Source organism: Vicugna pacos, chromosome 22 (genome assembly GCF_048564905.1).
Source record: "Vicugna pacos chromosome 22, VicPac4, whole genome shotgun sequence".
NCBI classification, from domain to species: Eukaryota; Metazoa; Chordata; class Mammalia; order Artiodactyla; family Camelidae; genus Vicugna; species Vicugna pacos.
In genome coordinates, this window is record NC_133008.1 from 26,774,059 (window position 1) to 26,799,936 (window position 25,878).

The window sequence follows — 25,878 nt, forward strand, 5'->3', positions numbered from 1 at the left end:
CACATTTGGATATGCCTCTGGCTGGGGGACGCCGGAGTCAGGGCGAACGTAGGGCCGTGCTTCCTCTGGTGGCCGCCAGGGGGTGCGCGAGGCCGGGACCTGGGCCTCTGCCTTGGCGGTGACGCTGGGGCGGGGCTGCCTGGGGGCGGGTCTTCGGAGGGGCAATGCAGGCACAGGGTCCTGCTTTCTCTAGTTCCCGATGGGGCTGCTCGCCTCTGAAGGTAGGCGCTCTACCCTGCCCCTAGGTCCACACCGCTCTCTGCCTCCCACCCTCCCTGCCCTTATCTGTCCTGCATTTTCCCACCCTCCTTTACGCCACCCCTCTCCTGAACTGCTTTGCCCCCATTTTCTCACCCTCCTTTGCCTCCCCATTTTTGGGCCTGAAGGACCTCTAGCTTTGAGTTTCCTTATTTCAAATGACCTTTTAGAGAAAGATGTGAAAGGACACACTTCTAGCTGTGAATGTGGCCTGTGGTCCAGGGAGAAGATAGTCACTCCTCCGTGAAAATCTTGCTTAGTTCCCCATGTCCTAAGAAGCAGGCAATTTGATAAACATTTGTTAAATTAATTCAAGTGGAAATTAAATCTCACTCCTCCTCTCCTTCCCTAGGGGCCCTTGGTGTCTACATGCACATTGTTGCCCTGAAATGCCCTCTGTTATCATATCAAGAGAGGCCCAGTGATCAATGATTTGTGGGCTCAAGGACAATATCTTCACCAGCTGTGGCTGAGCTGGCCTCAGATGGAGAAAGAGCAGAGCTGGGGAGGGATCAGAAGTTCCCAACTTCATGTCACTCTTGGAGCTCCGAAGTCCAGCCTTGGCCCTGCTTCCTGTGTGGCCTTGGTCAGTTACCTTGGCCTCTCTGAGCCCTGTGAGAAGGATGAGCCAGTGAACTAATGTGTAGGCAGGGCCTTGGGGAACCTGATGGCTCAAACCTCGATTCCTGCTTCATGGAACCTCTTCATTCATTCATACTATAGCAGTTTCTTGAGCTTTGGGAACACAGCCATAAAGGGGAGCTCCCAGGCCCCTGTTCACTTGGAGTCCCAAGTATAGCAGGGGCATTGACCACACGAGTAGTCAGTGTTGAGTGCTGTGCCCACAGGACCTGAGTGGCATCTGGAGGATTCCAGAGCAGCACACTGTGCCTCTTCTCCACTGCTGGCGTGGCCTATTTGGAGGATGAGGAGCCAGCAGGGTGCAGTTTGGGGCACCTGCTTCCCTGGCACAGGGAGCCTTGCTGCAGCATCCGACTGTGGTGTGATAAAGGCTTATGACTGAAGAGGGGCAGCCGCTGGGCTCCTCACCTCTCCCTGGCAGGCGATCAGGCAGCCAGGGGCAAGAGGGGCAGAGAAAGACAGCTTTGGTGCCCCCCACCCCAGACCTCTACAGTAGCTCAGAGGTTTAGGACGATGCTGACTTAAGTAGTCAGGGCACCCCAGTCTGGCCAACATGGCTGAAATGCACACTCTGTATTATTCCTTGAAGAAACTGTTATCTTTCTTCAATGGCTACGTGGCTGTAAGTATGTCACAACCCAGGCCCTGGGGCTTTGCAGCCCTTCCTCCACGGCTGGCTCCTTCAAAGACAGAAATAAGTTGATCCAAATTCACTGGCACCCGGACCTGTGGTCCTCAGGGAAGCTGAAGGGATGTAGGGCAGACTGACGCGGAGCAGAACACACTGGGAACAGGTGTGGCCTCCATCGACCCAGAGCTGGTGACATCAAGCCCAGGGGAGTGTGACCTGGGGGGCCTGGGGTCTGCGGTGGAAGAATTTGGTTCTAAGGCAAATCCTGCAGAAAACGACATTGTTTGGGAAGGCAGGCGGGAATGATTCCTTTCTTGGTCTTTTCCATTTTTCAAATCCTTTTTTTTTCCTTTCTCTAAAAGTAACCTGAAATGTGCACTGTTAAAGAAATCATTGTTTTAATAGTAAAACAGTACGAGGAAAGGCTGCCAGGAAAGAGAAGGAAATTAAATCTCACTCCTCCTCTCCTTACCTGCGCTGTACCGTTTTGATGGGAATTAAGCAGGATAATGCATTTAAAGGGCTTGTGCCTGTTCTGGGAACATTGCTCAATGAATATCATCATTACACCCTCCCAGACTTTTCTCTGTACCTTTTAAAAACAGCAAAACAACATGGGATGCTATTGCTTAACAAATCTCATTTTTTTTCTTTTTTAAAAAATAGTTTTCTTCCTTTTAAAGAGACTGTATTTTTGAAGAGTAGTTTTAGGTTCACGACAAAACTGAACAGAAGGTACAGAGAGTTCCCGTGTAAGCCCCTCCCCTCCCACGCACAGCACCCCCATTATTCACATTCCCCAGCAGAGCAGTGCCTTTGTTATCATGAACCTACACTGATAATCATTATTACTCAAAGTCCATTAGGGCTCACTTGGTGTTCTACATTCTAGGGCTTTTGACAAATGCAGCCACCATCTCAGCATCACATAAATAATTTCACTGCCGTAAAAATCCTCCACCCATCATCCCTCCCTCCCCGCTAGCCCCTGGCAACCACTGATCTTTCTGCCTCCGTAGGTTTGCCTTTTCCAGAATGTCGTGTACTTAGAATCATAAACCATGTAGTCGTTTCAGATTGGCTTCTCCCACTCAATATGTCTACGTTTCCTCTGTCTCTTTCCGTGGCTTGATAGTTCATTTCTTTTTAGTGCTAATATTCCACTGTCTGGATGTACCACAGTTTATTTAATCCATTCCTGTGCTGAAGGCCATCTTGGTGCCTTCCAACTTTTGGCCATAATGGATAAAGCTGCGAGAAGCATCTATGTGAAGGTTTTGAGTGAACGTAAGTTTTCAACTCTGTTAATAAACACCAACGAGCATAATTGTGGACAGTCTACTTTCTTTTTTGGGGGAGGGGGGTGTAATTAGGTTTATTTATTTATTTATTTTTGGAGGGGAGGAGGTAATTAGGTTCATTTATTAATATTATTATCTTAAATGGAAGCACTGGAGGTTGAACCCAGGACCTCATGCATGCTGAGCACGTGCTCCACCACCTGAGCTATACCCTTCCCCACCGACAGTCTACTTTTTAAAAAACTTCAGGCCTTAAAAACATCTTTTTGTATCAATAAACATTCTCCTACAACAGGAGTGAGCGAAGTACAGTCTTGTAAGTCGCGTCTTTCCATGGCTTGACGTCCCATCCAGTCCTCCTCTGTCTCCACTAGTTTCTGTTATGCTTGGGTCTGTTCTGGGCACACTGTTGCCTGGTGGCAATGTAGGAGAATGTTTCTCCACGTCCTCCTCGCCAACTCAGGGTATTATCATTTTTGAAACGTTTTTGCTGATCTTATTGGCCTTTGTTCCTCCTTTCCTTTCCGCTGGGGAGAGGCCTTCTTCGTACGCAGCTGTTGGATCACTTTTCCCTGTCTGTTTGCTGTCCTGCAGCTCCCTGGCGTGATCCTCATCTGCCTGGACACCTCTGTCAGGTTCCGAGCGGTGGTCGTCTGCATGCCTGCTTCACGCTGACTGACTGTGCCTGGTGAAGGGCTGCCTCAGGCGCCGCTTGGCTTTGCCGGGTATTATGGAGCAACCAAAGACAGCAGAGGCACCCTCTTGTTTGTAAGTTGCCCACAGCCCCCCCTCAAACTCCCATGTCTTCGTCATGTCTGAATCCTTCCTTGCACACATTGCATACTCCTTCGATTGTCATTTCCTGTTTTACAGTGTTAACCGTGTCGTTTGATGCATGGCATCCAGCAAATCCACCTTTTCCTTTACGATGTGTCTCATGTAAAACTCCCGTACCCAAGTGCATACATTACACTCTCTTAGGTTTTCTTCCCGTTAATTTTTAAGTCTTGCTTTCTCACTCTTAGCTCTTTATTGAGAGTTTGATCGTTTGTGTGTGTGGTGTGAGGTAAGGGTTGGATTTGGGTGTTTTTTCTTCCCCAGCTGTATGACATATTGTTGCGCTGACTGACTGGCTCATCCAGTCCTCCTCTGTCTCCGCTAGTTTCCGTTATGCTTGGGGCTGTTCTGGGCACGCTGCTGTGTTCCATCAGTACATGTGTATGTCCCCTAAGACCACAACACTATGGTAATTGCCAGACATGCACAGTACATGTTTAAACACATGGGGTGTGTATTTCAAGCATGGTCACGCAGTTGTTAGCATGTCACAGGTTTTATGTGTCTCACTCATTCTCATACACAGCTATGACCAGACATCTCCCCAAAGTCCAGCTCCCAGCATCCCCATTCCTATTTCCCTTGGAATTGTGTCTGAGCTGATCATCCCATCCTAAATTTAATCTGTCTCCAGCATCGTTTGTTTCCCTTCCTCCATGGTATTGTTGTAAAACTCCAGCAATTTCAATTTGGGGTTTTCAGGGAGATCCTTGCTCCAGCATCTAGCCACCCCTCAGAGTATAAACAGCTTCAATGGTAATTAAAGCGCCCATCCTCGCCCTCCTCCTCCCTGAATCTCCATCATCTCGTTTCCTTTCTTTTTTTTAAAATATATTTTTATTGATGTATAGTCAGTTTACAATATTGTGTCAATTTCTGGTGTACAGCACAATGCTTTGGTCATGTAGGAACATACATATATTTGTTTTCATATTCTTTTTAACCATAAGTTACTACAAGATATTGAATATAGTTCCCCATGCTATACAGTAGAAACTTGTTTATCTGATTTTGTGACACTCCTCTTGTATTTCGAACTGAGAGACACTCTGCTAGATCCGATTCTGTAGGTGTTCTGTGCAATTCAATGGGTTTGTAGATGTAATTCTTGGTGCATTTGTGGGAGAGGGCGAGCTGTGAGTCTCTACCATCTTGGCTCAACCCCCTCTTGTTTTCTTTCTTAATTACCTCATTCAGCAAATATTTATTGAACAGGTCCTCTGCCTACAATAGTTTATCTTCAATAGGATGTGGACATTATCTTTTTTTTTTGTCACTCATTTTTGAATTAAAAAAATTTAAAAAAATTAAGGGGGAGGTAATTAGTTTTGTTCATTTATTTATAATGGAGGCACTGGGGACTGAACCCAGTGCTAAGCGGGCACTCTACCACTGAGCTACACCCTCCGCTCCATGGATGATCTGTAGTTCAATTCGGAAGAATCAAAGAGTCCTTCCTCTCACACCCTACGTCCAACCTGTTGGCAAATCCAATCAACTTTACCCTCAGCCTCTGTCCCATCCAAAGCCTCAGAGACCACACTCAGAAAAGCAAAGTCCTGATGGCCTTGGGAGCCACGAAGGGTTCTGAGCAAAATTGTGCATGGACTCAGGTGCTCAGGGCGCCCTCTGGCGGCTACGGGGGACCAGAGGGCCAGGGACAAGTATGGAAGACTGTGCTGGTCCAGGTGGGAGATGGTGGGGGCTGGACGCGGTAGGGCTGTGGAGGGGGTAAGAAGTGGGCGGAGTCAGGATAGAGTCTGCAGATGGAGCCAATAGGACTTGCTGACACCTGGATATCTGTCCTCGGAATGCCTCAATCACGCAGATATTAATATTAATATGAATCCTTACAATCTGATACAGGAACCACTCGTCTGGGGTCTCACAACTGCCTCCATGTTTGTCCTTGTCGGCTGTGGGTACCTGCGGTGTGTAGCCAATGTGCTTTCCTGATTCTCTATGTCAAGGCCAGATGAGCCCAGCCATCGGCCAGTCTGGTGACTCAAAGCCTGAGTTATCAGAGATTTTAATAATAATAAAAGACATAATTGGAAAGAGATCAAAGGGGAACCAGGAACTGACCGTCTTTGCCTCCTTCCCCAAATCTGGCTTCTAGAAGCTCCACAGAACCCACTGAGACTCCTTGAGCTGGCCCCACCCCTACGTTGTAAAGATGGGGAAACTGAGGCTCAGGGAGAGAAGCAGCTTGAAGACCTCCCCTCTGCTTACCGTATTTCCCACTGCTTCCCACCAGGCATGTGAATTTTTATTTTTTATAGTTTTGCTTTTTTGGATTTGTTTTTGTTTTTGGGGGGGTAATTAGGTTTAGCTATTTATTTTTAAATTATTATTTTTAATGGAGGTACTGGGGATGGAGCCCAGTACCTCGTGCATGCTAAGCACGCACGCTACCACTGAGCGCTACCCTTCCCCCAGGCATGTGGATTTTATCAGAAACATGAGGCAGCATATGTTGATATTTTCCCGTGGCCCCCACCAACCTGTCATCTGTCATCCCTTCAGTCTCATCACCTCTCCCTGCAGTTTGCATGTCTGGGGTTTCTTGGCCTTGCCTCTCCTCCCCCCTTCCTGCCTTGTTCGGTCCCCCTCCTGTCCTCCTCTCCATCTGCCCCTGCTGTCTGCACACACTGCCTTCGCCTCACCCGCAGGTCCCCTCTTAGGCCTCCCGGACTCCCAGAAAGGGCTGAGCCTGAAGTGGGGCTCCAACTAGCAGCTCCTAAGAATACTCCACTGCCAGCATCTTGGACCACATGCAGGAAAGCAACACATGGAAGAAATAAAACACTCCCCCTTGCCCCGAGGCCTGAGTTCTTGCAAACTGGAGGGGCCATGGTGGCCTTGGGGTGGGGTGGGAGGACATCCAGCGAGTTCCCAGCCTCCCTCTGCCCTGCTCTGTGTCTTCCAGTGTTTCTTGTTCATGGTCATCATTCTCATCGTGGAAATCACAGTCGCCACAGTGGTCCTTGCCTTCTTCCCGATTGTTAAGTACAGCACAGCTTCTCCCACTCCGCATTAGAAATCCACAGAATTAATAGAAACCCTGGCCCCCCCCCCCCAGGCACCCACGCTCGCTGAGATCCGGTGATGGCGGTAGACTGGGCCTCCAGAGATGGGCCCCAAAACCTCAGCCTTCTTCTTAAAGGCTCCCCTCAAGAACCCTGTCGAGTTAATTTGACCAGCTCTCCTGCATTCGGGGAGAGGCTGAGGGAGTAATGGGAACAGCTGTAAAAGTTGTTGGGGTTTTGAAATGTATTCAAAATAGAGGGTTATTTAGCAAAATCCATCAAAATGACAAAGCAAGGACCCTGTGGCCCAACTGTCTGGTCTCTAGGAATTAACCAAGGATTTGCTTGTTTGCACGAAGAATGACATACATACCAGAGTGTGCAAAAGATTGCTGCCAGCCTAGGGAGCTTCAGTGGTGGGGAGGGTTTAATGTATAATAATCCACATAAGCAAAGCCGACACAGATGGAAAGAAGGAGGCTCTATATACAGGAGACGGTCCATTTTCCAGGACATAGTGTTGTCCTCGTTTGTGTCCCCACAGAGGCCCACCCTGAGACAAAGATTTGAAGGCTTGTGGTTTATTTGACAGGTGATTCCCAAGAAGCACCTGTCAGGACTGGGGCAGTGAGGCAGGGAAGGGCACGTAGCCCTTAAAAGCTGACACTATGGGCAACTGGGCTCAGTGCTCAGTCCTGTCCGGGGATGTCTGGGATGCAGCGAGGAGCACGCACCTATTTTCTGCATCCCAGGGACGAGGGAGCCGCAGTATTGATCCGCCGCCTCCCATTAGTCATTGCTTGCGGGCTGCTCCCAGGGCGCATGCGTGCTGAGAAGCCGCAGAGAGAACTTCGGTTGCTGGCGGGGAACGTGCACAGAAATGAAAGAAGCCACCAGGATTTGAGCAAGGGCACTGCTACTCTTGGTGAGAACAGCCCCGTGCAGAACCATGAGAGTAGTATAAAGCAAGGCGAACCATACTGAGAATATACTTTGCTTTGACACACATAGCAGGTCTCTTTTGGGGACACAGGAAACAGTAACAGTCGTGGCGGTGGAGTGGGAGAAACTTGTTGGCTGGGAGGAAAAGGTGGGAGGGAGACTTTTCATGGTCTACCCTTCTGTGCTTTGTGAATTTTGAACCATGTGACTATTTCACCTCATTGGAAAAACAGTTTGTTTTAATTTAGGTCTCTATTTAAAATATAGAAAATTAAAGTTGCCCTTTTTGTGCAGAGAGAGATTCAGTTGCTAAAGATGATATTCAAGTCTTTAATCGCGTTACAGCCAAATCCGGGGTGGGGCGTAGCAGGCGTGTGGGCGACTCGAAAGAGCAGATGATTCAAACTCGTTTGTGAGGGTGGGTACACCCAGATGCGCTGGGCTCGAGACCCACGCTCATCCCTGTGTCCTTTTCTCCGGGCAATGGAAGCCTGAGTTCGTCCTCCTCCGGCACAGACCCAGGGCTGGGGGGAGGGGCCGTGAAGGAAGCAGAAGGGAAGTCCCCGCTCCCCAACCCCAGGTCCCCAGAAACTTCACTCAGTGGAGCACCTAGGTGTCTTCTGTGTTCACCATTTTCCGTTTCATCTTTGAGGTTCACAAAGCGGCCTTCGTGACACTGAGGAAGAACTACAGAAGTGACAACGAGCCACATGAACTATTCCATGGAATGGACTTTGGTCACGGAGAAGGTGAGAGTCACATGTTTGTTTTTATTGTGGTAAGAGAGACATAACCCAAGTTGACCATCTTAACCATTTTGAAGTGTCCAGTTTCGTGGCATTAAGTGTGTTCCGTGGTTGTGCAACCATCCTCGGAACTGAAACTCTGTCCCCATTAAACACTAACACTCCTTCCCTCTCCCTGAGTCCCGGGCACCCACGGTCCTGTGTTCTACCAGTTTCTAGGAATTTGACTCCTCTGGGGACCTCCTATAAGTGGAATCAGATAGTATTTGCCTTTTTGTGTCTGGCTTATTTCACTGAGCATCATGTCCTCAAGGTTCGTCCAGGTTGTAGCATGTGTCCAAATTTCCTTCCTGTTTAGGGCTGAATTAATATTCCATTGTATGGAGACACCACATTTTATTTATCCAGTCCTCTGTCGATGGGCACTTGGGTGGCTTCCACCTTTTGGCTACTGTGAATCATGCTGCTATGAACATCGGTGTACAGACAGTCATCCGATAGAAATGCTGTGTAATTCTTTGAGTGGCCGTGCCCTGCCCCCTTCCTTCCTGTCTCATTCTTCTCTCTTTTTGTTTTTTAGTAGAAATACTGGGGATTAAACCCAGGACCTCATGCATGCAAAGCATGTGCTCTACCACTGAGCTATAAGCTCTCCCCTCCTCTCTGTTTCTTCAACACACTTAGTAAGCTTCAGCCTCAGGGCCTTTTGACAGCTAGTTCCCTCTTTTTGGAATGCTGTTCCCTCTTTTTGGAATGCTGTTCCCTCAAATATCTACATAGCTCCCTCCCTCACTTCATTCAGGTCTCTGTTCAGATGTCCCTCCCCAGGAAAGCCTGCCCTGCCCTCTCTTTCCAAGTTATCCTCAACCCCTGTATCGGTCAGGCTGGGCTAAGTGATGCATTTAACACCAAGATGGTGGACGATTCAGCTCCCAGTAGACCTTGAGGCCCAAGATGGTGGGAAATTTAACTCCCAGTAGACCTTGAGCTTCAGTACATGCTCCTTGTAATATATTAAGATGGTAAATGGCACTCCCACAGGCACCATAACAGTTCCGAGGCTGACCATAAATGGCCGAAAAGCGAGCGGTGGCCCAGTTCCTAGGAATGCCAGCCCCTTCCCCAAAGTAGTTGGAATAATCTTCCCACTTATTAGCATATGAAGCTACCGAGCTCATAAAAACCAACAACCCCTACACCTTGTGGCCACTCTCCCTTCTGAGTGAGATGGGCCACAATCTGTTTACGGACGGTGTATCTACTTTTACTTTAAACTGAGCACCGAGCACTGCACCTCGTGGCCTTTGTCTCGCCTTCGGAGACAGCCTGCTCTCTGTCTACAGAGTATGTATCTCTCTGAATTAATGTGCTTTTACTCAACTGTGGCTCACTCTTGAATTCTTTCCTGTGCAAAGCCAAGGACCCACACTTGGTGGGGCATGTCCCAGGGACTCAGCCGAGACCTGGGACATGGCCATCCTCTTACTCAACATTTTTCCTGTATCAAGACCAGCGTGGCTGGAGCTGAGTGAGTTAAAGGGAAGAGAGGGGAGATGAGGGCCCAGAGGTGACAGGGCAGATCGTGCAGTGCCTTGCGGGTGATGGTGAGGGGTTCAACTTTTACCCCAAATAAGATGGAGCCATGATGGGGTGGTGAAAGGGAGGCATTTAGCACAGGCTCTGGAACGTGGTGACTGCTCTAATAGTAGCCATGTGACCATGATTTCTATTGTTTTCAATTATTTTGATCATTGAAAGGGAGTCTTCAGGTGTTTATTCTCCTCACTGCAGCTAAAGTGCTGTGGAGTGAGGAACTTTTGAAAGGACACTGGCCACACCTACCCCAGGAGCTGCTGTAAATCCATTGAGGCCGTGGCCTGTGATGGGCGCAATGTGTCCACAGATGTCATCCACCAGAAAGTAACTTGAGATTTTGTTGCGCGTCACCTGGGTAGACCCTGAGGGCTGGTGACTTCTACAAAAATTGCATTTTGGCAGGAATGCCAGTGATTTCAACCACAATTTCAGCTCATTTCGACCACACAACCTAAAGTTACTACCCCCATTTCACAGATGGTGAAACTGAGGCCTGGGGAGGGGATTGGTTCAAGGTCACGTGGCTTTGGTTGAGCTTGAATTTGGATCCGTGTTGGCCTGCGTCCATTGCCAGGGCCACACTGCCTCCTCACCAAGATATTAAACTGTAGCAATTATAATGGAAAACAATCGTTCTAACCATAGTGACAGCTGCCATGTGACTGGGCACTCCTGCTGTGAATTCAGTCTCCATTGCACCCCTTGAAGTGGGGACTGCCCTTCTCCCATTTTATAGATGAGGAGACTGAGGCACCGAGAGGTTCCCATGGCCAGAGAGAGGTGGAGCTGGGCTTCAAACCCCATCCCTAGCTTCCAAACCCCTAACTTCTGCTGCTGGTGAATGAACACAAGGGTCTCCACATGAGGGAAGAAATAAGAGTCATTTCTTAATTCATCCCTTCATATTGAATGGCTCCTGCTGGGTGCCAGGCCAGAGCCTCAGAGATGGACATGGTGCTACACACTGGCTCACTGTGCCTGCACAGCCTGCCTGTCAGCTCCTGACCTCCTCTCCCACTCACCCCATCACTCATTCCACTCCAGCCACACTGGCCTCCTCGCTGCTGCACAGATAGACCAGGCACATGCTTGCCTCAGGGCCTTTGCACAGGCTATTCTTTCTTCCAGGAATGCTCTTCCTCTAAATGTTTTCCTACCTCACCCCTTTCAAGCCTGTGTACAATTGTCAGGCTGTTCCTGACCCCCTATTTATAAAAGGACACTGCCCCAGTCACCATCACACTCTTGTCTTCTTACCCTGCCTCAGGGTCTGCCCAGCACTTAATCACCACCTGACAATGTGATTACTGTACTTGCGTATTACCTGTTTTTTCCCCTCAACCCCATCAAGGCGGAAATGTCTATTTTGTATGTTGCTGGGTCTCCAGCGCCCAGTCTAGTGCCCAGCACACAGCGAGCACTTAATAAATGCCTATTAAATAAAAGGGGGACACTGACCCTTTGAGCTCAAGGCCAGTCAAGCTTCCAGAAGAAAGAGGAGCATCTCAGCGACCACAGGAAGGGAAGCGGGGGCCCATCCCCTGCAAGTGGCTGGCTGTTCTGCCCATTCACTGTCTGGTCTGTTGATCTCTCTAAACCTTAGTCTCTTCACCTGTAAAACAGAGAAAAGACTAGTGCCCACCTTATGGGGGGTATAGTGAGAAAATACATGTAAATGGCTGAGAAGGTGGTGGATGCAGGTTAGCCCTTCTGTTCATATGTAAAGAGCTCTCGGAAATGACAGTTCCTGAATGCCGACTACGGGTCAGGCCACTGCTGTAGGTTCTGTCTTAAACCTCACAAAAATCTTGTGAGGCAGATCCTACTGGTCTGTTTACACTTGGGGAAACTGAGGCACAGAGAGGTGTGGTGATTTCTCCAAGGTCACACAGCTAGCCTGGGACACAGCTTGGGACATCTGGTCCTGCTCTTAATCACCATACTAGGATGTTAGCACAAATGGACACTGGGGAGGAAGTGGTATGTTCTGGAGTGGGGTTAGGGAATGAGGAGGCCAGGGAAGATGTTGGGGTGGGGGAAGCAGTCCAGCAAGAACGAGCCAAGGTCCTTGTCACTGTGTCCCTTTCTCTTCCCTGAATCTGAGAGGAATGTTGGTAGTCTGCCTGGCGGGGGGTTGATGGGGACTTGGAATCCACAAGTCCCTGACCAGGTCCTGCTTACTCTGATGTTTGTATGCACAGGGCTGTTCCCCTAAGCTCCTGGAAATAACCAAGACTCAGAGCATCAACCTGAGTGGGGTCTCCCTGGGGGCAGCAGCAGTGCAGGTATGGCCCAGCTCCTCTGGGACACACTGAGCTCTTTAATCGAGCCCCTACTTACTGTGTGCGCAGCACTGCTCGGGACACTGGGGACACAGCAGTGATAAAAGACAAAATGCCTGCCATGGCGGAGCTGACATGGTGGCGATGGATGATTATTTGGTTTAAGATACCTGCCGGGAAGGAAGTAAAAGAGGGTGATGAGATAGGGAAAGGAATCAGGGATGGCCTCCCTGAGGAGGTGAGGAAAAGCCATGTGTGTGTGTATGGGAGAAGACAGAGGGAAGAGCTGGTGCAAAGGCCCTCAGGTTGGCTTTTTCAAGGATCAGCAAGGAGGCCTTTATGACTGGAGCAGGGTGGATGAGGAGAGTGGTACGGGGAGATGAGGGCAAGACCTTGTGGGCTACAGAGAGGGGTTTGGTTTTTATTCTGAGTATGATGGAAAGCCGTTAGAAGGGTTTAATTTTTTAAAATTATTTTTATTTTCAAAAATTTTTGCGGGGGAGGTGATTAGGTTTATTCATTTACTCTTAGAGGAGGTACTGGGGATTGAACCCAGGACCTAATGCATGCTAAGCATGCACTCTACCACTTGAACTATACCCTACTCCCGCCAGAAATTTTAAAATATAACAAAACAGAAACAGAGTCATAGATACAGAGAACAAAGAGGCAGTTGCCAGTGGGGAGGGTTGTGAGGGGAAGAGAGGAAGAGGTGAGGGAGATTAAGAGGTACAAACTTCCAGTTGCAAAATAAATGGCTCAGGGGTATGAAATGTACAGTGTGGGGAATATAGTCAGTAACTGTGTAATATCTTTGTAATGATGGTCATTAGACTTATCGTGGTGATGATTTTGAAATGGATAGAAATGGCGAATCACTATGCTGTGTAATAGGAACTAAAATGGTGTTGTAGGACAGTTATACGTCAAATACAAACAAACAAAATCACAGGAAAAGAGATCAGATTCATGGCCACCAACGGCAGGGCATGGGGGGAAGAGGGAACTGGATAAAGACAGTCAAAAAGTACAAACTCCCAGTTATAAGATAAAAAGTACTAGGAATACAATGTGGATGATAAATAGAATTAACACTGCTGTATGTTATGTAGGAAAGTTGCTAAGAGAGTAAATCCTAAGAGTTCACATCAGGAAAAAAAATTTTTTTTCTTTAATTTTGTATCTATGAGATGACGGATGTTCACTAAACTTATTTGGTAATCATTTCCCGATGTGTGTAAGTCAAATCATTATGTTATACACCTTACATTTATAGAGAGCTGCATGTCAATTACATCTCAATAAAACTGGAAGAAAAAAAAAAGAACCGTTTTTACTCACAGCACTTCTGACACCAAATGCATGGGGGTTTTCCACACCACTTCTCTGCGGGCACCACCTGGGTGCCCTACAGTTCAATTCCAACCCTACTTAGACTCTACAGGCTAAGGGCTCAGTCCCACAAGACCGCCCTCCACCTCAGATGCCGGTCACCAGTATTGGGTCCCCAGAGTACCTGTTACGAAGTCCAAGTTCGTACTGCTCACTGCACAACAGGCCAATAAATCGAGAGACAAGTTGTTGGGGCGGGGGAGCAACCCTATTCGGAAAGCCAGCAGACCGGGAAGATGGTGGACCAGTGCCTCCAAAGAGCCATCTTGCCGGCGTTAGAATTCAGGCTTCTTTTATACTGAAAGGGGTGGGAGTAAAGCCAAGCATTTCCGGTTCCTGTTGGGCTCGGGGTGGTTCATTTCTTCCTGCCTTCAGTCATTCATTCACAGGTGGGCCTGGTCACAATGTTTCCTGTGAGCTAAAAAGGCATTTTCGCTTAATGGTCATTACCTGGGAGGCAGGATTCCCAGAGATGGGCTTATAGGCAATGTCCCTTTAGTGATTAACCAGCAAGAGAATACAAAGGTTAAAGTAAAAGAAACATGGGACAGAGTCAGGTTTGTTCTTGCCTCTGACATGCCATACTCCTCTCTGACTTGGCTACAAAATCAGAGGGCCCCTGTAATCCCCCCTCCCTTTCAGGTTTGATAACTAGAGTAATTCACAGAACTTAGGAAAGTGATTTACTTACAGTTACTAAGGATGTAACTCAGAGGGGAGAGATGTACAGGGCAAGGTATGGGGAAGGGGCCCTGAGTTTCCATGCCCGCTTTGGGCGTGCCACCCTCCCTCAGTGTGTTCACCAAACGGGAATCTCACCGAACCTTGTTGTTCAGGGTTTTTATGGAGATTTCATCATGTGAGCACGGTTGATTAAATCACCAACAGCTGGTGATTGACTCGATCTCCAGCCCCTCTTTCCTCCCTGGACCCTCACTCCCAGGAGCTGGGGTTGATAGTTTCAACCCTCTAATCATGGTTTGGTCTTTCTGGTGGCCAGCTTCCATCCTGAAGCTTCCCAGGGGCCCCCAGCCTAGGCTGTCTTCTCATTTGTATACAAAAGACACTCTTATCACTCCGGAGATTCCAAGCGTTTTAGGAGCTGTGTGCCAAGAAAAACCAGGACCAAAATCCAACTATTTCTTTTCTGTTGTATCAGACAGGAAAGAGCTGGATGTGGCCACAAAAATTTTTTAAATCCATGCATTTGAGGTGCTGATATTATAGTGAAGAAACACTTGTTTAAGTTAAACAAGATGGGAGGGTATAGCTCACTGGTAGAGCACATCCCTAGCACACATGAGGTCCTGGGTTCAATCCCCAGTACCTCCATTAAAAAAAAAAAGTAAACCGAATTACCTCCCCCCAGAAAATAAATAAACATAAAAAAATTAAGTTAAGCAAGTAAATTACATAGTATTTTAGACACTAGGGGCTATGGGGAGGAGGACACATAGAAAGGGACATCAGAAATGCTGGGGAGGGGTTGCAGCACTAATCAGGGGGGTGGGGAGGGAGATGAGTCAACAAGAAGGTGAGATTTGCACAAAAGGCATGAGGGGAGCCATGTGACTCCAGGCTGAGGGAACAGCCAGTGCAAAGGCCCTGAGGCAGGAGCCTGGTGTGTTCAAAGCAGCAAGGAGGAGCAGAGCAAGTGTAGGGGGCAAGTGGGAAGAGTGACAGGGAGAGCAGTGAGGTGACAGGTCAGATCATGCAGGGCCTTTTGGGTCACAGAGTCAGGTAGGAGCCATGGAGGGTTCCGAACTGACAAGGGACCTGACCTGGCTCAGGTATTCACTGGTGCCCTCTGGCTGCTGTGGGGACCAAACTTCTTGCCAGAATTGGTTGAGGAAACATCAACTTCCTTGCCCTCACGCACTGAAACTTTCCAGGGTCAAGGTGGTGGCCATGAGGCCCAGCTAGAGGCAGCTCCACATCTGAGGCTCCCTGGCCTGATCCGGGTTCTACTATATGACACACGGCCCTTGACCAACCACCTGCTTGGCTGTGTTTCAACCATCCTCTTCCTGGAAACTGCATTTCACTATTGGAAATAAAAGAACCACCACATCTACACATAATGACTTTAATTTTCCTTTTCTTTTGTGGAGAAAAATGCACACCTTTCTTGAGTGGACATCAAGGAATGGCTTATATGGGAGAACCACATCCAGGATATAAATGACCAGGTCCAAAGCTTGAGCCATAGAGTATTTTGGGATCATTGGGAAGAAGCCAATTAGCAGAATCAGTGCTTCAACAGAGAGACCAAAATGTTCACCCCTTACTTATTTTTTTTTTGGTTGAGTAGGAGAGAAACCTACAAGAACGTGGTCCCTGGAGAAGCCAAAGAAAGAAAAAGAAAGAAAGAAAGAAAAAAAACTAGAAACCCAAACCCAAAATAGCAGTCATAGCAATTTCCCACTGAAACTGCCTATGGAAAGACAAGTTCCTGAAAGCAGGTGATAAGAAGGCACAGCGTGGATGCAGGAAACAGCCTCAAGTCACCTCCCCAGATCCCAGCCTCCCTGGAGTTGGGAAGTCGTTTTCCCACAGCCTTTGGCTTAATTTTTGTTTGTAAACTCAACACACTTCCATCCCCTGCAGTGATCTTCATGTATGTTTCAGTTTCCCAGAGACCATCAGGAGTGAGACCTCCCCTTCAAACATCGTAAAATAAAAACTTGCATTATTTTTAGAGGAAACAACAAAAAAAATTCTTCTACATCATTCCCAGTCTTGAGAGAACACAGAGGCAGCTGTCTCAGTCGCTACTTGAAGCTGAACTACTGAAAAATCTTATGTAAACAAACGTTAGGCCAGGTCAGGGACGAGATGCCGCCAAAGCTGTGTTTTATCACATGGGAAAAGTCAGCTTGTCCCTCAGATAATGGCACTTTGACCTGCTATATTTTTTCTGGCTGTAGTCTGTTGGCCAGTCCAACAGAATCTTGACAGGCGGTGGTGCATCTTAAGAAGCCGTTTTATAGTTGCTTTAATTTCTCCCTTATGTTAAAGCAACTAACATGTTTGACTCCCACCTCAAAGCTTCAGGTACCCTCACCTGATGCATTTCCAGGAACTTGTCCCTCCCACCACAGTCGTCTAACTTGGTAGACAAATATCCCCACTTTGAAGCTCTTAAGAACAGCCCCCAGTATGGGGTGAACGGAGCCCTGTAGACATAAACTCAATCTTCAGCTTCTATAAGGAGCTATGTTGAACTTGAACCAGATCTTCCCCATTCCTGGGAGGAGGTTGAGTTCTTCAAGTATACGGGAAGTTGTTTTGGAGGCGGAGGCTGGGAGGCTGCCAACGGGAACACAAATCATTCGCTTTGGCCGTCCGCACAGTGTCAGGTCCTGGAGTGTTAGTGTTGCAGGGCAGATAGAGGTGGCATGCTACCAGAATTTGGACTCTGGTGGGTAGAAAGAGCTGCTGAGTTGGGTGGGGGGCGGGGAGGCATCAAGATACAGATCTCCAAACTGCGCATCACTTCCCAGCAGGGGCCCCTGGCAGCTGAGGACCCCAGCTGGGCCAGTTCCCTGCTGATGCCTCCACCTGGGAGACCGGTTCCCCGCCCATACCCCATCAGCGCGCCACTCCCAAGGTGTATGGCCTAGTGCAAGCAGCAACAGCCATCAACCAACCCTGCCTCGTCGCCTCTCCAGCCCAACCCCAAAGCATTCCTTAGATGACTCCTCCATGAGCAGAAAACATCACTGGACCCTTGCGGTGACATGGCTCGGGAAGCCAACTGTGGGTGGTTGAGGGTTTTCAAGTCGGAGGAGCCAAAGTCCTCACATCGGAAAAGCTGTCCCGGCAGCTCAAGCTACAGGAACGTTACTCAATTTCCTTTTCTAGCAGGATGTCAGATGTGGAAAGACCTTGCTTAAAACATTACCAGGCAAAGAAGGCTGGGGCGGGGGCAGTGGGGTGGCAGGTCTGGGTAGGAGAGCCCCACGCTCCTGGCTCCTGAGTTAACTCCTGGTAAAAAGCCCCCAGCAGGAACGCCAGGGGTTGAGTGATTCTCTGCCTGGCCCGATGCAGCCCATAGTTCCAAAATCCCATTCTGGATCAGGGATCCAGTGGATAAGGTGAAACAGTGGCAGGGACATGAGTGATGTGGAATTCTGGGGAAGCTCAGAAGGCACTTTGGGGTCCCTGAAGCTGAGTGGAGTGGGGTGGGGGCGGGGGAGGTCTGACCCCCTCTTCCTTTATAATGGGAGAAGCCGCTTTAATACTGCTTTCACAGGCAGAGAAGCTGCAGGTCAGAAGGGAGGGGTCTGCCAGGGCCAAAATCCACTGCCCCGCCTCAGAGCCCTGAGGTCTGAGAATGTTCACAGGCAGAGCCGACTTCCTCATCTCCAGGGATGAGAACCCACACTGCACGAGACAGGTGAACCATCTTCAGCCAGCACGTGAACTCCAAGCCGTGACCAACACGGAACAGAGTGGACAGTGGTTCTGACCCAGAAGGCACTGTGGATGTCCCTCCACCAGGCAGGGAGGGACACGCTGCCCACACTACCCCCATTAAAACGCCTGAAAGCAGCAAGCTCGTGCACGCCCATATCTCCAGACTTTGCCCACAGTGCAGGGTCCTCAGGGTCTGGAGCCTGTGACAGCGGCTGCTTAGGCAGGCTGGTGGCCATGGCCAGCGAATGAGCCATGCAGGGCTTGGGGATGGCTGAGGGGAGGCAAGGGGGCGCCCTGAGCTTGGAAACAGCCCTTATGGCTCATGCCTCAGTCACAGTCCCTGCCAAGGCAGGAGGGGGTGGGGGGGTGGGGGACCATTTCTAGCAGCTGCAGCCACTGGGCTGCGGGGGTGGGGTGTCCCCCAAGGCCGGGCCTTTCCCATTGCTGCCCGGGCTGGAGCTAGGTTCCAGTGACTCATTCATCTTCTCGCAGATGACGTCCACCAGGCGCTCGAACACCTGCTTCACGTTGATGCTCTCCTTGGCACTGGCCTCGAAGAACTCAAAACCTGGAGGGACATAAGGGGGAACACCTGTGAGACCTCAAGGGGCATAGCCTGGGCTGTGGCATCACCCGAACTTGGGTTCCAAGCCCAGTTCTGCCCTTTGTGCGGCTGTGGGACCTTGGCTGAGTCTCTTAGTCTCTCTGAGCCTCAGTCTGCTAGTCTGTAAAGTGGGAACAATGATGCTTTGGACGCTGATAAAAATCTGTGGCAGCAGCTCTTGCCTGCACTACTTTGCGCATCTCTTTGTCACAAGGCAGTGGTGGCCAGAGTCCTGGTTGTAACATTCTGGTGTCCAGCAGGTATGGGGGTGCCCGGGTGAGTGGGGCTCATTTTCCATCCAATGTCTGCTGCCCAGGAAGGCACAGCCAGGTTGCCCACAAAGCCAGATATTTATGTGGACTTTTTTTAATGCAGCCAAGTATTTCACATGTTCTGGAAAATAATGCTCCAGGTCAAATGAAACAGAGGACTGAGCAGTGGCTGAGGGCTGGCTTCAGCCCATGGGCTGGCAGGTTTCCAACTTTGTAGAGAGTATACAATGTGCACAGTCCCTGGCCTACAGAATGCACTAAAAATGGTGATACTAATGGTAATAGGCAGTGCTGACGTCATGCTTATGACGTGGCAGGCATTTTTCTAAGCACTTTATGTAAACTAACTCATTTAAGGATGCTCTTGAGGTTCAGACTTTTACAGCCTATTTTACAGTCGGGGAAACTGAGGTGCGGAAGAACAGTCATTCATGTAAACTCCCCAGGTAGCACACCCAGGCTGCCTGGCTGGGAATAATAAAGATTAAACATTCCTATTGTGTGACCTGGGGCCTCAGGAGGGAGGGCAGGCTGGCTGACTTCTGGGGAGGGGGATGATGGTGAGGTTGTTTTGAATATATTCTTAGCATCACAGTGACTGTCATAATCTGTTTCTCATTTTTAAAAAACGTTTATACCCCTAGAAGTGAGAGGCGGTACAAATGCTTTGGGGACTTGCCCAAGGTCCCTGGGCTATAGAATTGACCGCTCAACCTACAAATAAGGGTGTACATAACAGTCCTTCTTGCACCCCTAAAAGGCAGGCTCAGGATCTGCCTGCTGGGAGCTGACCCTGAATGGTCCCTGATGTGTCCCCATCTGCCATCCCTGCCAAGGTAGGCCAGGAATTCAGACAAACACCCACCCTACTGCATACAGAACAGGGTAAACGATCTTTATCCCAGCACTGTATCATGCTGCACTATAAAAATGTACTCGTAATTATTTATGTGTGTAATTATCCATTTACTGTCTCTGCTACTAGAACACCAGCTCCAAGAGGCTGGGATTTCTGTCTGCCTTGTCCACGTCTGCAGCATGGTGCTGGGCACAGAGCAGGCGCTCAGAAAGTACTCGACAAATGATGGATGGATGGATGGATGGATGGATGGATGGATGACAGAGGCAGGGAACCAACACAGATCTCTCCTCTAAGCCTGGTGATCATCAGTGTCGCCCCCCTGTCTTCCTAGGCAAAGCTGGCATTTCCTTAATCGTGTCTGGCTCTGCCTCAAATAAGCTGAGGACTTTTTTCTTTCTGAACACTTTTTTCTTTCTGATTATAAATATTCAGTGAAGAAATTCACTGGAGAAACTAGAAACTACTGAAAAATATCAAGACAGACAGAAAAGCGTAACCTCATCACCCAGAAACAATTACTATTGGTGCTTGGATGATCAACTTTCCACTCTTTTTGAAAATATAAATACACAATTGCTGGGGTTCAGTTTGTAGAGGGTATGTGCATGTGTGTGCATGTGTGTGGCCTTTTTCTTACAGCATGGGGGTCAAATTCTATCTCCTGCTTTGTATTGTAATATTTTAAATTTAATGGAGAGTGGGAGTCTCCCCTCACCCCCAGGAACTAGCTGTTTTCTGCAAGGAGGTGTGGGCAGCATCCTCAAGTATTCCAGCCCAGGGCCAGGCCCCCAAAGCTGAATCCCCAGCACATCTGGAAATCAGACCCAGGCTGAGGTTCCCAGAAAACACAGGCGACAGAGGAGCAGGTTAAATGGCACCATGAGGGAGCAGACTCAAACCCCAAATGGGAGACATTCTACAGAACAAAGGCCCAGTTACTCCAATAAATGATGGCAAGAAAAAAAAAAAAAAAGAGGGGGAGGGTAGAGCTCAGCGGTAGAGCTTGCGCTTGGCATGCATGCGGTCCTGAGTTCAATACCCAGCACCTCCATCAAAGTAAATAAATAAATAAATAAACCTAATTACCTCCTCCACCAAAAAAATTTTTTAAATTTAAAAAATTAAAACAAAAAAGAAAAAAAGGAGAAAGGGAAAAAAAGAAGAAGAAAGAAAGAGGACCATTATGGTCCAGGGGTCTGCAAACTGTCTCCATAAAAGACCAGAGTAAATGTTTTAGGTTTTCTGCACAAGCATCAGCAATAGTTCACAATCATGCTAGCTAACACCTGAATGCAACCTAAGAGTTTGCCAGGCTCTGTTAGAACCGCTTCATACATCATAACTCGTGTAACCCTCCTGACGACCTGATGAGGTGGGGCTGTTATCTGCATTTCACACATGGGGAAGTGCAGGCCCAGAGAGCTGAAGTCACCGGTACAAGATCACAAAGCAATCAAGAAATAACACGAGTTAATGTTCAATCAGAGCATTTGCTTATTGAATCTTTCTAACAGCCCTAAAAAGGAGACGTAGTTTTCACCTGTTTCCTAGATGAACAAATAGAAGCCCAGAGAGGGTAGGCGAGGTGCCCAAGGTCACACAGCTAGTGGGTTGCACAAGGGGATTCTAGCTCCAGAGTCTGGATCCTTAACCCACCCTCCCCTGTAGTGGTTACACTGCCTCCCGCAAGGGAAGTCCTGGGGAGGGCCTAGAATACTAGGATACTCCAGGACAAGATTTTCTTCTAGCTTAAACTGAATCACTAATCCATTCACCTGATTCAGAGAGGTGGACTGAAAAGTTCCCCTCCCACCCAGGTGCCCTGGCCTCCTAGTTCTCAGACACAAAGCTCACCACTGTTTCTGTATCCTCCTGGAGTTCCTTTCAGCAAACCTAAGTATACATCCTTCTTCTCACCCACTTTATAGGCTAATGTAGGAGTTGGCAGACTTTGAGCCACAGGCCAAGTCTGGCCTGTTGCCCATTTTTGTAAATAAAGTTACTGGCAGATAGTCACCCTCAGTCACTGACGTATTATCTATGGCTGCTTTCAGGCAGAGCTGAGTGGTTATGACAAAGATCCTAGGGCTGAAAATATTTCCTTCCTGACCCATTAAGAAAATGTTTGCTAAAAAAAAAGTTTGCTGATCCCTGGACTTAAAGGAAGTGGCCATAACCACTATTCTGCAGTTTGCTTATTCCATTTAACCATATACCACAGGGACCCCTGAACATAAAGAATGTCCTTATCCTTTTTAACAGCTGCGTAATATTCCACCACAGCACTATACTTCATGTGTAGCTGTCTTCTCCACTGTGAGATATTTGGGAAGTTGTCAAGGTTTTCTACTACTAACAGTACTATAATTTGATATACTTGCCACTTCCCACATAGGTGCAGATGTTTGTAGGATAAATTTCCAGAAATGGTTTTGCTGAGTCTGGGTTCCCAGGGCAGTGGGGAAGTAAGGAGTACCTGTGGGTGAATCCTCTGAAATTAAATGGAGAAGGTGACATACATGTGGGTACTCTTCTGGGCAGATCTTCAAAGGGCAAAGGGTTGAGGACTGTGGTAGGATCTGGGACTTGAGCACAGGGATGGGGGTTTTGTTCTGGGAGGTCCAGGGCCTGTGGCCCAGGCGGGGCACTAACCAAGGTCATCGGCGAGCCTCCGGCCCTCCTCAGTGGGCACCACACGCTCGTCCTCCAGGTCACACTTGTTCCCCACGAGGATGACCTGAGCATTGTCCCAGGAGTAGGTCTTGATCTGTGTGGCCCTGTGGAGTTTGAGGGCTGTTAAGCCAGAGATTAGGGTCAGGGGGAGAGGGCAATGGTCGGGAGGGGTCAGCAAGCACTCACCAGTCCTGCACGGCGGCAAAGGACTCCTGGTTGGCAACATCATACATGAGCAGGAAGCCCATGGCTCCGCGGTAGTACGCTGTGGTGATTGTACGGTAGCGCTCCTGGCCGGCCGTGTCCTGGGCACACAGTAGGGTCAGGCATCTAGAAGTCACTCTGTTTCCTACCTCACCCCTGCAGGACCCTGACACAGCCCCAGTCCGATGGGAGAAACACAGACCCCTACCTTGAGGGGTTCCCAGTCTAAGGGGTCAGTAGCCTCTCAGGGATTTATCAACCCCTTTGACCTCATCTCCAAGAACCAACTTCACGACCACAAACAAGAGCCACCTGGGCCAGAGCGCCACCTTGACGCAGACAGCCTGGTGCTCGTTACCATGACAACCACTAGTAGCCGGAGTGATTTTTGGCGGGGGGGAGCAGGAGCATGGCTCTGAAGAGCAGGCAGGCTCAGTGGGAGCACCCCTGGCTTACCCAGAAAGGGTACCCAAACCTCTTCCCCATTGGTCACCAGGACTTATGGCCCACATTGGGTGAGTACTGTCTCCCCCTCAGACCCCACAGGGCAGGGCACATCCCCCCCACCCTGATGAATTCATCTTGTAGATAACACCACTCTTCACACCTACCCCAAGCCCCCTCCCTGACTTTGGGCCACTCTCCCTCAGCTGGGACCCATCCCCACAGCCCGACACTGTCTCCTGGACTTCCAATGAGGAACCCCAGGTCCTGCCTGGCCAACAGACCCACAGACAGCTGCCTGGCCCACCCAGATCTGCAGCTTGATCCTCTTGTCATGGCGGTAGACCGTCTTGACCTTGAAGTCGATGCCCACGGTGCTGACAAAGGCGGGCGTGAAGGAGTCGTCGGCGTAGCGGAACAGGAAGGACGTCTTGCCCACGCTGCTGTTGCCGATGAGCAGCAACTTGAACATGTAATCAAAGTTCTGGTCTGCTGCATCCCGCTGGCCCGTCGGGGGGTCTCCCGCTGATGCCATCTTGACAGGGAGCCTCCTGAGGGGGCAGAGGTGGGGAGGGCTGGAGCCCTGCAGGGAAATAAAATGCCAGGAATGGCTCCAGTGTCTACATTGGACCTGGGCTCAAATCTTGACTCTGTCGCTTGGAAGCCAGGTGACCCTCGATGCAGCACTTGCTCTCTATGGGCCTCAGTGTCCTTTTTTGGACAATGGGGATGTTCGTCAAATTCAAGGACCTAGATTTGGGGCAGGAGGCATGGGGTGCCCAGTAGGGCGGCTGAGGAAACAGACCCTGTGGAAGGTACAGGTGTGGACTTTGCCCCGGGGTGAGCAGCCGGCGGCGTGGCCCAGGTGTGAGCTGGAGGGAGGAGGGGCTGCCAGCTGGATAGAGCCCCCCCCACCTCAGGGCCTGGGTGTTGACTTTGGCAGGTGTTGGCCACCTGCCTGCTCCTACCTAAGCCATGTTTAACCCCTTCCATGACCCCCACAGGGAGGGGGGTTTCAGTGGATACAGCCCAGGTTTAAAGCCCAGCTCTACCCCCCAGTAGGTACTGCCATCTTCTGTTTGTCAAAAGGGCCAGGCCCATCTCCCTCCTGGTAGGGCTGACTCACCCCAGCTCCAGCCCATGGAGGCCAGAGCGACGGTCCCCAAATCCAAGGAAACCACCCCAGCGGCCACCACGACCACCTGGTCCCCTGCCTTTCCCGGCCACCTGTCTCCACAGCTGGGCTGCTTCATCTTGGTCCAGCATATCCCCTCAGCCCTCATTGCGTCCCTTGGCCTCAGTTTCCCCCAGCAGTTTATGGCTACTCCCTGAGCCTCTCAGAGAGGCTCCAGAAGGCCTAGGTGAATGGGCAATCGGCAGAGGAACCCCTGGTAAAGTCATTTCTCAATTGCCCGTGTGGCTTTTTTTCCATTTTAAAGGAGGACCCAACCGGCCTCCCCTTTCCTGCCCAGCCCTCTGCCCCACCCCATGTTCCGGGAGAACGAGTTTCAGGAGGGGAAGAGAAGAGGCAGGAAGACTTTCCCCATGCCAAGCAGGGCCGCCAGAGTAGGTCCCCCGCCCCGCCCCACCCCACCCCACCTGCAGCCCCAGCCCACCTGTTTGGCCTCTGGTCCCACTTCTTTTTGATCATCTGCGGACCCTCCCTCACGCCCGGCACTAGGTGAGAAACCCGGAGGGCTCAGCCTTGTCCCCCATCACTAGATGTGGGGCGCCCCAGCCAGTGCAGGAGAGTGCAGGAGCTTCCTCCCATCACCATATGGTCCCATCTCAAGTCCCCATCTGGGCTGTCTGCCCCGCCCGCGCCCCATTAAGGCTCCCCGATGAGCCCAGCTGGGTGGGGGCGAGGGAAGAGGCGTCCCCCGCCGCCTGCCTTTGTTCCCAGGCCCCGGGCCCTCCCCCTAAGCCCCTGTTGCCCCAAGACCTGCTGGGACGCGGAGGTGTGGGTCTGGTTGCGCTCCCTCCGAAGGGGTCACCTCGCGTGGGGGGTGCTGCCCGCGGGGGTTCTGCCTCCAAACTCGCTGCGGCCTGGCCCCGGTTGCGACCCCGACCCCGCCGCCGCCGCCGCCCGCAGCCACCCGGATCCCGCGCCGGCTCCGCCCAGGCGGGGGTAGGAGGGGCCGCTCCCGGCTGAGGGCGGGGCGGGGCTTGTGGAGAGCGGGGGAGGGGCTGGAAGCAGCACCGCGTGCGCAGCTGTCGAAAATCCGTCCCTCAACAATAAACATTTCATTTTAACTAAACCATACTTAGAACTTCTACTTGTGTCCACAGCTGCTAAGAGCGCGGACTCTGGAGCCTGTTTCCAGTCCCGGCTCTACCCCTTTCCAGCCCTGTCGCTTTGGACATGTTAACCTCTCTGGGTCTCATTTTCCCCATCCGTCACGTGGTCCATAACAAGAGCACCCACCTTATAGGGTTGTGTGAACGTTCCGATCTGAGTTAGTATTTGTCAAGTGCAGCGCCTGGCCCTAAAGTGGGCTAGACCCCCCCTTTCTAAATACTCTTAAGGGCCCTTAGAATTAACATCCCTTAACAGATAAACTGGGGATCAGAGAGGGGCAGCCTCCTGCTTGAGGCCACATGATAAGGAAATTTGGCATCCAGGCTCAGCTGACGTCTCAGACTTTTCTTCAAGCCAGCAGGAGAGGATCTGCAGTTATAATACTTCAGGCTTCGGTAGGGTTCAAATCCCAATGACTCCACCTGAAGCCACTTGCTGAACTTCT

At 50.1% G+C, this 25,878-nt stretch overlaps 2 protein-coding genes and 1 non-coding gene across 4 annotated transcripts; 1 reads left to right on the top strand and 2 right to left on the bottom strand.

Moving 5' to 3' along the window:
• Positions 1-1,453: 1,453 nt before the first annotated feature.
• TSPAN16 (tetraspanin 16) lies at positions 1,454-18,324 on the top strand. The gene is given in 9 exon segments (XM_072948211.1): positions 1,454-1,526; positions 3,468-3,533; positions 3,536-3,600; positions 6,599-6,673; positions 8,293-8,355; positions 8,357-8,389; positions 10,178-10,306; positions 12,184-12,267; positions 18,160-18,324. Coding segments are annotated over 9 exon segments (753 nt in total).
• On the bottom strand, positions 8,967-9,041 carry TRNAA-UGC (transfer RNA alanine (anticodon UGC)). Its single transcript has one exon. It is a non-coding gene; the product is annotated as a tRNA-Ala (tRNA).
• On the bottom strand, positions 15,727-25,254 carry RAB3D (RAB3D, member RAS oncogene family). Of its 2 annotated transcripts, none has more exons than XM_031689620.2 (5): positions 25,077-25,254; positions 23,442-23,717; positions 22,673-22,791; positions 22,466-22,590; positions 15,727-18,643 (listed from the first exon to the last, which is right to left on the bottom strand). In XM_031689620.2, the coding sequence occupies exons 2-5, from the start codon at positions 23,667-23,669 to the stop codon at positions 18,456-18,458; spliced, it is 660 nt and encodes a 219-aa protein (XP_031545480.1). In that variant the 5' UTR covers positions 23,670-23,717; positions 25,077-25,254; the 3' UTR covers positions 15,727-18,455. The 2 variants fall into 2 exon arrangements, with proteins under 2 accessions (XP_031545480.1, XP_031545482.1); XM_031689622.2 differs by having other exon boundaries at positions 25,129-25,248.
• Between the last annotated feature and the right edge of the window lie 624 nt (positions 25,255-25,878).